The sequence below is a fragment of the Lacerta agilis genome, chromosome 16 (assembly GCF_009819535.1).
Source record: "Lacerta agilis isolate rLacAgi1 chromosome 16, rLacAgi1.pri, whole genome shotgun sequence".
Taxonomy (NCBI): Eukaryota; Metazoa; Chordata; class Lepidosauria; order Squamata; family Lacertidae; genus Lacerta; species Lacerta agilis.
Window position 1 is genome coordinate 24,537,997 of NC_046327.1, and position 12,679 is coordinate 24,550,675.

Below are 12,679 nucleotides of genomic sequence, written 5' to 3' on the forward strand. Positions count from 1 at the left end.
CTGTATCTGCCAAGGACCATATTGCAATTTGCATGGTGACATTGGCAGTAATTATTTATTTCCTTCTGTCACAATGGGATTTACCAAGTCCTGATCACTTGTTACTGACTCAGATAATAGATTTAAAATGTATGTTTTATGAAAATCACCTGAGCCACATTCTCTGTAATGATCTGTACAGGATATTTTTTTGTGTTGTTGTTGTTGTATCACTTTATGTAGGCAGCAAACATTGTAAAAAAGAAAAAAAAAGCTTTCTTCTACAGCTCTAACACACAACATGTTACTTAAACAAGAACCTGCGATGTGAAGACACAGAAGGCAAACAAACAATAGGCTTATGAATGTAGACTATATATCGTAACCTGCTTTGGAACTTTGTGGAAAAGGACAGGTAAGAAAGCAAAGAAATCAGAAATCAGAAATAAATAAAATAAAATAAAATGACTGTAAATTGTTTTTTTATGTGGTACTATCAACCACAATCAGTACTTCGACCAGAGGTTCTACATTCTTTTTTCCCTTTTTTTAAAATCAAGGTTGTTTCTACACCCTGAAAGGAGTTAAGGTTTTATGAACATTCAAAGTGAATATTCACAAGCCTCCAAGGAACCTTTTGCTTCCCCTACTCCAGGCAAAGGAAACTTACCTTGCAGCATGTGGTGAGAATCACTCTCAACTCCTGGCAGAGTGTCTGTTCCCACTTGAGACTGGGAATGCAACTACCAGCTCCAGAATCCCCCAAAGGAAAACGGAGAATATGCAATTCCATTCCATTCCCTGAGAGATATCCACCATTGAGCAGGAACTGGCACACACAGCATTAGTTCCCATCTATAAATTATTTGACTTGTGGACTCAGTCCCCAGTGACAAATGATGCTCAGCTGTGGGCAGTGAGTGCCTCCTTCCACTTTTTCCTTTGTCCCAAGGCATGTTTCTTCACCTTGGGGTAGGAGAAGTGAGAGGAAGGGACAGTTTGCAGGACTGGGGGAAGACTCAACACGGGTTTCAGCAGCTCATAAATCAGAAAGAACAATGGCAATTAAAGTAAAAGAGCCAGTGTGGTAAAGTTGTTAGAGTGTCAGACGGGGATCTGGGAGACCAGGTTTCAGATCCTTACTCAGGCGCGAAGCTCACTCGGTGACCTTAGGCCAGTCACTGCCTCTCAGCCTAACCAACCTCATAGGGTTGTTGTGGGCATTAAATGAGGACGGGAAGAAACCCATGTACACTACCTGTTCAGGCCTGTGAAGGGAAGGCTCAGGACAAGCCGAAAACATCTTAGATCCATGCTTTTTAGATGTGGGACTAGCACAATGTGGACAAGCCCTGAGTAAGGTCCCGGCCCTAACTTACAATTTTTTAAGCTGTGTTCTCATTTGGTTATGATATATGGTTTATTTACACATATATACACAACATTACAATCCAGGAGTGTCTTGCCTCCTCTAGGAACACAGCATTGGATTCAGACATACAAATAATTTTTTTATTAATTTTAACTAAGTACAAAACTTAGTTAACTTAGTTACAAAATTGTAACAATAAATTTTACAAAAAGGAATTGTAAAAAAATAAAAATTATATCACACGAAACATTTACATTTCAATTCCATGCACTTCCCTTCTTTCATATTATGTCTTCCTTATATCTTACATCTATATTTTGCACGTCAAGTTCCTTTCCACACATTTAAATTTTTCCCTCTACACCGTTCTCTTAATTTTACCAATCCCACTTCAAAATTATATATCTTCCCATGTTACTTATTTTCACCTTCTAACATTATTTATAATACCTTCTTCATTCTTATACGCCGTGAGTATAAGAGTTATATGCCAGGAGTGTCTTGCCTCCTCTAGGAGCACAACATTGGATTCAGACATACACTAGACATTTTCTCTTCCCTCTTGCACTCTACTTGTCACCTAACTTCTTTGTCTGTTCCTCGCCCACATTGCTTCCTAACTCTGTTGCTTAATTCCTAACTTCCATTCTAAACTCTAACCTTTCCTAAAACACTGAAACACTGGCATCATCTTTTACACCAAACTCTTAGTTGAGGGTATATGCTGGAAGCCTCCCAGAGTGGCTGGGGCAACCCAGTCGGATGGGTGGGGTACGAATATAATAATAATAATAATAATAATAATAATAATAATAATAATAATAATAATAATAATAATAATGTTGTTGTTAGGAGGAGGAAACCCACTCATTTGCAAATGTGATTTTTTAAAAATCCTTTGTGTTGCCTAAATGGCTCTACCCTAGATTAACACCTCAAATGAAAATTATCTAACTTAATGAGCTTTTACACTTGGTTAAACAAAGGATTAACAAGGTCCAGCATATGGCTTAGATACACATTGGGTCTGACTTAAATACACACGAGTCAACGTATCGCCTCCAAGGAAATTAGCTTTGATACCCCAGACCTTCATTAAACCCATAAACTTAAAGGGATGTAGGTAGCACTGTGGCCTAAACCACTGAGCCTCCTGGGCTTGTTGATCATAAGGTCGGCAGTTTGAATCCGCATGATGGGGTGAGCTCCTGTTGCTTTGTCCCAAATGCTGCCAACCTAGCAGTTCGGAACCATACCAATGTGAGTAGATAGATAGGTACCACTGCAGTGGGAAGGTAAATGGTGTTTCCATGTGCTCTGGCACTCGTCACAGTGTTCCGTGTGCCAGAAGCAGTTTAGTCATGCTGGCCACATGACTCAGAAAAAGCTGTCTGCAGACAAACGCTGGCTCACTTGGCCTGGTTACCTTTACTTTTACCAAATCCATAAACCTATAGCAGTGTCATGTCTCAGTGGCAGAGAATGGGCTTTGCACTTGGAAGATCTCAGGTTCAATTCCTATCATCACCAGTAAAACAAAAACCCACAACACAATCTTCACAGATAGCAGAGTCCTTGCCTGAAACCTTGCAGAGACACTGTCAGAAAGAGTCAACCACGGTGGACCTGCTGGACTATTAGTATAAGGTTAAAAAAAGGTAAGGGACCCTGACCAGGTACGTCCAGTCAGAGGAGACTATGGGGTTGTGTTGCTCATCTCGCTTTTAGGCTGAGGGAGCCAGCCTTTGTCCACAGACAGCTTTCCGGGTTATGTGGCCAGCATGACTAAACCACTTCTGGCACAACAGAACACCTGACGGAAACCAGAGAGCACAGAAAAGCCATTTACCTTCCCGCCACAGCGGTACCTATTTATCTACTTGCAGTGGCGTGCTTTCGAACTGCTAGTTTGGCATCTCATGTTTGCCTGAGGATAAACAAAATCTTCTGCATCTTTGGAGAATTTTAATCAAGGCCTCTTTCACATCTCTGTTCTTCAGACTGTATATAATTGGATTAAACAAGGGAATGACAATACTATAAAACAGGGAGACCATTTTGTCCTGACTAGGGGAGTGGCTCGACTCAGGTCTCATGTACATAAATATGGCACTGCCATAGAACAGCACCACCACTGATACATGAGAGACACAAGTAGAGAATGCTTTGTGCTGTCCTTGGGCAGATTGGATTTTCAAGACGGAAACCAGGATACGGATGTAAGTCATCAAGATAAAGGAGATGGGGATAAGCAAGGTGAAAATGCATCCCACCGAAGTGACCTTTTCAACAATCTTGGTATCGGCACATGCCAACTTCAGCAATGCTGGCATTTCACAGAAAAAGTGATCAATCAGATTGGGACCACAGAATGGCAACCTCCAGGTGAGGACAGTGTGTGCCACTGGCAATAAAAGGCCACTCATCCAGGTTGCCACGGCTAGCTTCATGCATACTCTCTTGTTCATGAGGAACGTGTAGTGCAGTGGGTGGCATATTGCCACATACCTGTCATACGCCATCACTGCCAGGAGGATGCACTCAGTCGTGGCCAAGACCAGGAAGACATACATCTGTACAACACAACCAGCCAATGCGATGGTTTGTCTTGGGTTCTGGAGGTTCACCAACATCTGGGGGACTGTGCTGGATGTATAGCAGATGTCCACAAAAGCAAGGTGGCTCAGGAAGAAGTACATGGGCTTGTGGAGTCGGGGATCCAGCCAGATGAGCATCAGTATGATTGAGTTGCCCACCAGAGTGATGGCGTAGGTCACAGAAAAAAGCCCAAACAGCAAAAGACGGATCTTCAGGCCCTTAGAGAGACCAAGCAGGAGGAATTCAGCCACAAATGTTTGGTTCCTCATAGCAGCTTCCTAGTCTCATTTCCTATACAAAAGAAAGAGATGAAACCTGTCACCTGGGCTTGTGTGTCTGAAGTGGAGAATAGTATTCACTCTTGTTGCTATAAAAATGAAATGGGTTAATATCTGAGATGTCTGTCTTAGTTTGGATTAAATAAACCTACAAAATAGCATTTATCTCTACATGTTCCATTATCTTTCCCCCTCGATAATAGAGTTGGGACAGTTTCCCCCAGCAATGTTTCTTTGGCGGGGTGGTGGCATCCTTGATGATTGGGAGTGGGCAAATTTATTTCTGGTCTGTGGAGAGTCTCACCATGGCAATAAGCATCTGGGTAGGCTTTTCTTAATCGCATTTAAAAATGACAAGGAAACCCCACTTTTGTCTCCTCATCTAAATTAAGCCAAGCCCTCCCACCACCACCACTGCCCCACCAAAATATCAGAAATCCACCCCCCTAGAAGCAGCTGAATATCTCCCCACCGTCATTTACTGGGATAAATGGTCTCAAGAAGGGAGAAGATGCCTTTATAATCAACAGAAACTTCCTTACCCCTGAAGCAGAAGAAAATAAACCTATTAAGAATGTATGGATAAGGATAATAATAATATATTAAGTATACACTAGAGGTGTGGCTTACAACTAAAATCCATTTCACATGCCTCCTAACTAAAAGCTTTGTTAAAATGTTTGGAGGGCAACACACACACATACAGGCTCATCCTGGTTTCTGAAACACTGGTGTCCCCTCCCGTTCCATTTACTCTTCTAGCTTTCAAGCCTTGATGGAGTCACCTTACCCTCCCACTCCTCCCACAGCCACCCCTTGTTAGGATGGGACCCACAGCACACCCCTAATCCTCCCCTCTATGTATCTGATGCATTCTCATTGAGCTGGTAAACTTGTCTTTGAGCTGTAGCATTTTAGACATCAGGTGAGGGCTTCTATAACCAAATTCTCCTCTTTAGTATTTATTTATTTTTTAATAAATAAATTCCCACACAAATAAAACTTGCATGTCAGGGAGAAGTCTAGGCTAGAGCCCCAACTTCTAGGGTGAGCTATTAATCACTCATTCATATTTATCACTCCCTTTCTTCCCAGCATCTTCATTCATGTTAACTTCTGGAAATCTAAAAAAGGGGAATATTTTGGTTCCTCCATACAGTCCAGTTTCTTTTAACAAGAAGAAGAAGAAGAAGAAGAAGAAACAACAGCAATATTAATTCTATTCTTGTGCATACCCCAGTCTCTAGTCTCTGGGGGTTCCAGTACTTACCCAGGGTTCTGTTTCCTTAGAATGAAGGTAAGCGGAGACTGTGGTATCTTTAGGAAATATGGTTTTATTTACACATATATACAAGCTGGACATAAGACGGGGGGGGGGGGGACTCACAGCATTCACACTTCAGCAGATCTTGCTTCCCAATTAGTTTTCCAGGGACATCGCTAAATCCATAGCTTTTCTTCTTCCGATTCTCCTGTATTTCAATTTAATTGGATGACCCTTTTAAGAAGGAGGTGAAGCAGCACTTTCTTCTCTGACACCATGCATAAGTTAATCTGTAGGTTTAGTAGCAATGGCTGCAAATTTGAACTACTTGAGAACCACTGCTCTTTCTGTATAGAAAAAGAATTTATTATTGAAGTTTGTACTGTTCAGTCCTTCTCTGTATCCATAGTTGTGGGTGCTATTGTGATATCTATTCAACGCTGAACACTCTAATACAGTAGACTAGAGACTCAGACACTGATCTGCAGTAATATATTAATGAAATCTGCGCTTTGGAGAAAGGGTTGAAGTACAAGTAACATTACCATTCCATATTGCTTCCTCTTTTGTCTCCTTTGGGATGCTGTCTCCTGATCAGAGTTATGGATACTGGGACATCTAATATCATGGAAGGATTTGGTCCGGAGAAGTGCTTCATAGCAGAAGTTCCCATACTGTGGTCTGCAAGCTTCATTCAAGTGGTCTGTGAAGAACCATTTGAATTATATAAAAGTCCATGGAATACAGATTGGAATACAATAGAATACAATGCAAGAAATAATACAATTAAATAGCATGCAGCATCTAGCACTGGTGCTCATTACAACTGCTCCAAGAGGCAGAAAACAAAACCATCAAGATCCTCAGCAATTTTCAAATGGTCTGTGGTGGGGAGAGCATATGGGAACCACTGTTTTATAGGTTATTTCTGCTTACCATCAATTATTGTCATCATTGATAATGCATGCAGGGGGGTAAAAAGAGAGAGAACAAATATCTGGCATGCATCTTTTAGATAAAATATTACATCTTTCAGAAGAGTTACAGTTCAATTCTATACTCAGAAATAAGTCCCACTAAGTTCAAGGAAGTTCCTCTCAAACAGGGAAGTGAATATATGCTTGCAACCTAGCATATACATGAAAATACCTTTTGATCATGCTCTGTTAATATAGCTACTTTCAGTGCTTTTTTCTGGGGGGACACGGGGTTGCGCATACCACTAAACATTTTGTGAATCTAAGTTTGGCCTCATTGAGGGGCAGTATTTCAATATCACCTTGCCGACAAAGGTCTGTATAGTTAAATCTATGGTTTTGCCAGTAGTAATGAATGGAAGTGAGAGCTGGACCATGAAGAAGACTGATCGCCGAAGAATTGATGCTTTTGAATTATGGTGCTGGAGGAGACTCTTGAGAGTCCCATGGACTGCAAAAAGATCAAACTTATCCATCCTTAAAGAAATCAGCCCTGAGTGCTCACTGGAAGGGCAGATCCTGAAGTTGAGGCTCCAGTACTTTGGCCACCTCATGAGAAGAGAAGACTCCCTGGAAAAGACCCTGATGTTGGGGAAGATGGAGGGCACAAGGAGAAGGGGACGACAGAGGATGAGATGGTTGGACAGTGTTCTCGAAGCGACTGGTATGAGTTTGGCCAAACTGCGGGAGGCAGTGGAGGATAGGGGTGTCTGGCGTGCTCTGGTCCATGGGGTCACAAAGAGTTGGACATGACTGAATGACTGAACAACAACAAATTTCAATATGAGAAGGAAAATGAGAGTAACCCTAAACATTTATTTTTTGGGGGGGGGGAAGCACTGGCTATTGTTAAATAATAGCTGTGTGTCTTTAGCACATATATTTTGCTTATCTGTTGCCAGTTTTGGATTGTTTTATTGCTGCTTATTCAGTCTGTAGTTAGTGATTTGAGTTGATCATCACAATCACATGTTGGTTGAAAATCAGGACCCGTATGGTTTAGCAAATAAACAAATTACCGTTTTAGCAAAAAAGCAGTGTTAAAACTCACTCATTTGTTGATTTTCAGCATTGTTGTAAGGATTATTCAGTCTCCCCTGCATACACGGCCTCTTACTCCCTTCAGAAAAATAAAGCATCACTAGATGTTACTCCGCCCACTTTTAAATCTTTGTTGATCTGGGGAGGGGCTGTAGCTCAAGTGGGAGAACACGCGATTTGTGTACAGAAGGATCCAAATTCTATTTCCACTTTAAAAGAACTCAATGAATAAACTGCTTCCAACTTGAACTCCCTTGACCATTGCAATGCTGGCTGGACTGAAGGGGAATTGTAGACAAAAGCATTTGGAAGACAACAAGTTGGGGAACGCTTTTGTAGCTAATATGGGGCTACAATATATCTTTTGTGAAACATTTTATATTTCAATGAGTTTTCTGCTGTCTAGTCTAGGTAGGGAGGAAGAGCTTAGCCCTTTACTAATAGATTCCTTTAGCGTTCTCTGCTGGTCTTTCCCTCTGGGTTGATTTTGAATGGAATATCAAGCAGTCTTTGAGCTATGGGAGGAAGGTAGAATCATAGAACAGTGTTTTTCAACCACTGTTCCGCGGCACACTAGTGTGCCGCGAGATGTTGCCTGGTGTGCTGTGGGAAAAATTGAAAAATTACTTTATATATAGTCAATATAGGCACAGAGTTAAATTTTTTAACATTTTCTAATGGTGGTGTGCCTCGTGATTTTTTTCATGAAACAAGTGTGCCATTGCCCATAAAAGGTTGAAAAACACTGTCATAGAATATTAGAATTGCAAGGGATTATGAGGGCCATCTAGTCCAACACTCTGCAATGCAGGAATATTTGCCCAACATGGGGTTTGAACCCACGACTCTGAGTCTGCTGTCAGAACCACAGTTCAGTCCTGAGCTATATACTGTTCAAAAGTTGGGTGCCCCCCACACTCTCTGCCAAACGGTGGCAAGAATTTATGGGGTTCCAGACACTCACCCAGGATCTGTGTTCCTCTGGAGAATTGAGACACAGCGGAGACTGCCATAGCTTTAAAAAATATGGTTTATTCACCTATTTACACCTTCAATCTGCATGGAGGGAGTCCATATCTTACCACACGGTCATTTCAAGAGGGACTTTTCCCTCACAGCAGTGAAGCCCTGGAGTCAAAGACATCTCTCTCAGGCCAGCCTTCAGCCGGCCTGCCCAAGATGGATCCCAGTCTCTCTTCCTCCTTTTTCATCGCAGAACCCCTGGCTATCAGACTCCCTTTTCCTGTCACTTCAGTCACACAGTTACCTTGGAAACCTTCCAACACCCCTTCCCCATCTCTGTTCATACCGTAGGATGGGGGGGGGGCAATTCTCTTGCATTGCCAATGGCCCTCAATTGTTTCTTAATGGCCAGGTCATTTTGCATAGGCTAATCCAGGAATTCCTCTCCAGTTTGTATTTCTCCCTTCACACCCCAAATAATCAAAATCCTACTATTTATTAATTTATAGGGTTTAGGGGCTCCCCCCAATCTATAACAATACTATTATTTTAATAAGTAAGTGCCCGAGGATCCAGCTGTGGGACTAAATCTAATTAAATTCAGTATACTTTACCTCTGAATAGACACGTATAGGATTGCTCTGTTACTACAAGGTGCTACAACTGTATTGCAGTTTTCACCAGTAACAAGCTGCCCTTAAACATGTTCACTCTGAAGTATATCCCACTGAGTTTAATTGAACTTAAAACATCTCAGGAACAAAACATGCAATCTTTGTGTTAATGAAAGAAAGCAGGCTGCACGAATCTTCCAGCTGGGGAGATTCACTATTTGGAGTTTTGGGAGCTGGAAGCCAGCAATGACCCTTGCTCTTAAATATACATTTCTTCCAAGAGAAGAAAATGGTGGGCTTACCTGAGAGAGAATAAAGACTGCAAAGTGTTTCTAAGTCCCTCCTAGGAGGATGAGGTCTTAGGTAGGGTGTTAAAGATATGTTTAATATGCATAAAATGTAATGTTTGTATGTGTTGTGTTTGAAAAGATTTTGCAAAGAGAAGGTAACATTAGACATGGATGTTTCACTCTGACAAATGCGGCAGGAGAGGTTGAATGTTTCCATCTCAGTCTTTAGGCTAATTGATGAGTCATCCTGGAAACCCAAGCTGCAGATCTGTCACAGCAGAAAGTGTTGTCCTGAGTTGCAGACACATATACATTAGGATTGGGAGAAGGTGTGCGTAAATGATAAGGTCAGAAAGAAATGAAAGCTGCACTGTCTCGCTAACAATGACTTATTCACAAAACCAAAAACACAGACATCCTGGCACTACTAAGACAATTAAAGTGTAGTATGATAAAAATAAAATAAAAGTGATGTGTCAATTGCAGAGTTGGTACGTATAAGCACATGTGGTGGGGCTGCTCAAAGGTGACTAAACTTTGGAATAAGTTGTTCACTGAGATCACTTTGATAACTAAACATGCTGTGACTCCACTTTTCCACCTGGTTCTTTTGAATCTGTGTATGGAAACAGAACAGGACTTGAAAACCAAATAATTTATCTCCCATCATTTAACAACAGCCCAGGACTCTATTGCCAAATCCTGGAAGACCTTTGATCTTAACAATTTGGATTGCTAGTACTGCAGGCTTTGGCAAATTGCCCTCCTTGAAAAGATATCTCATAAACTAAAAGTATCTCATGAACAGTGATTGAGTAATCCCCCCCCCCAAATGGCATAATTTTATTTGTTAAATGAGTATTGAGGCACACAGTCATTCAGTGTCACCAGTATATGCTAACATCTGCCTCATTTAAGACTTTATAGAACATTTATTCTCAAAAGTGATGGAACTCACAGATGGATAATACTTTTGTTTTTATATATCTTAATGATTTCTAAAGGGAATTTTTGTATGAGTTAATACTTTATCATACTTTTGAAGCTATGCTGTATCTTTGTACCTTTGTCCTTCTAGGCTGTGACATGTTATTTTTTATTCTTTGTTTTTTCCCCCTTTTAGCTAGGTTTAAACAAAATCACTAAAATCTGGATTTTTTTTTTTTAATGTTGCAGTGAAGTCCAGAGTGATAAAATAAAACCTCTTGATGCAAGATTTTCTTTAATTGCTTGACAACCATAGCAGAAATAATATTATTCCAAAGTACACCTACTTCATTAGCAACTTATATTTGTTACAATTGCATTGTGATTACTACTTCTCTGAAAACAAGGGGTTTGAACTTAAAAAAAAAAATAGCCCACTTTGGAATCAGTTTCTCAATCAACAAAGCTTGTGCTGTGGCAGAATTTTGGCCAATGCCCCTTTCATGTCTTTGTTCCTCAGGCTGTATATCATGGGATTGAACATGGGGGTGAATATGCTATAGAAGAGAGAGACTATTTTGTCCAAATCTGCTGAATGACTAGACTCTGGTCTCATGTACATAAATATGGCGCTGCCATAGAACAGCACCACCACTGATACGTGAGAGACACAAGTAGAGAATGCTTTGTGCTGTCCTTGGGCAGATTGGATTTTCAAGACGGAAACCAGGATACGGATGTAAGTCATCAAGATAAAGGAGATGGGGATAAGCAAGGTGAAAATGCATCCCACCGAAGTGACCTTTTCAACAATCATGGTATCGGCACATGCCAACTTCAGCAATGCTGGCATTTCACAGAAAAAGTGATCAATCAGATTGGGACCACAGAATGGCAACCTCCAGGTGAGGACTGTGTGTGCCACTGGCAATAAAAGGCCACTCATCCAGGTTGCCATGGCTAACTTCATGCATGCTCTCTTGTTCATGAGGAACGTGTAGTGTAGTGGGTGGCATATTGCCACATACCTGTCATACGCCATCACTGCCAGGAGGATGCACTCAGTAATAGCCAAGGTCAGAAAAATGTGCATCTGAATGGCACAGCCAACCAACGAGATGGTTTGTCTTGGGCTCTGGAGGTTCACCAACATCTGGGGGACTGTGCTGGATGTATAGCAGATGTCCACAAAGGCAAGGTGGCTCAGGAAGAAGTACATGGGCGTGTGGAGTCGGGGGTCCAGCCAGATGAGCATCAGTATGATTGAGTTGCCCACCAGAGTGATGGTGTAGGTCACAGAAAAAAGCCCAAACAGCAAAAGACGGATCTTCAGGCTCTTAGAGAGACCAAGCAGGAGGAATTCAGCCACAAATGTTTGGTTTCTCATGATGCCCTTACAGTCTCATTTCTGAACAAAAAGAATAGCATGATGCTTGCATTTAAATGAAGGGAATGAAAAGTATTGGCCATACTTATCATCAATAGACTCTTATGCAGACAATAGCCCTCCTCCATGGGTGCACTAACATGTTAAGGAGGTGGTAGAGTCATACCTCTAACCCTGCATGAGATGCTGCATGTCTGGTCCTTGAGCTTGATGCATCTGGTGAAGTGTCTGCAGAAGGGAGCCTACATGGGTAATATTAGCTCCATGCTATTTGGAGAGCTGCATTATCAGAGTTCCCAACTGCATAGAAGTTACATATGCTCAGCTATACACACATAGGCTTCCCTTTGCACACATCATTCTGAACATATGGGGAGAGTAGACATTGTTAGTTCAGGGATGGCACCAGCAAGCACTTCACCACTTCTTTCAGCACATGTAAAGGAGATCGTCTAATGAAGAGGGATCATACCTGTAAGATATATTTTACTCTATTGTAAACATACCCAAGGTATAGGATGCTGTACAAGTTGCAATACCCAAGGAAGATTGACTTGTTCATCTGTAATGACAAAAATATAATCCACTGTTATCAGTTTACATAGAGTGCTTTCAAGAGCAGGTGATGCCAGAAATTAATTTGAACTGGGCAGTGGCGGGGCTTCATGCTCCGGCACCAGGGGGCGGAGAGCAGGTGGCAGCATGATGCGCATCCTGGGGGCGTGGTGCCCAGCGAGGGGGTCAGCTGCGATGGCACCCCATCGGGATAGCGCTGCCAGGGGCGGTGGGCTCCCCCACCCCCCTCTTCCTCCGCCAGTGCAACTGGGCTTCAAAGCAATGCAGCCCCACATCCTGGCTCTCATTTCTGGAATGAGAGAGAGATTAAAAGAAAGAGCTAGACAAGGTTGGTAGCTATCCAGAGCTGGATGGAATAGCAGGCTCCCCAACCACACAGAAAGAGCTCTGACATGTAAAATGGTATGCGTGTA

General features: G+C 41.8%; 2 protein-coding genes across 2 annotated transcripts; both read right to left on the minus strand.

Moving 5' to 3' along the window:
- Positions 1-3,255: 3,255 nt before the first annotated feature.
- LOC117061139 (olfactory receptor 2A5-like) lies at positions 3,256-4,218 on the minus strand. The gene has a single exon (XM_033173823.1). It carries the CDS (start codon positions 4,216-4,218, stop codon positions 3,256-3,258), a length of 963 nt encoding a protein of 320 aa, XP_033029714.1.
- A 6,542-nt stretch (positions 4,219-10,760) lies between these two features.
- Positions 10,761-11,690, minus strand: LOC117060750 (olfactory receptor 2A5-like). Its single transcript, XM_033173268.1, has one exon. It carries the CDS (start codon positions 11,688-11,690, stop codon positions 10,761-10,763), a length of 930 nt encoding a protein of 309 aa, XP_033029159.1.
- Positions 11,691-12,679: the final 989 nt, after the last annotated feature.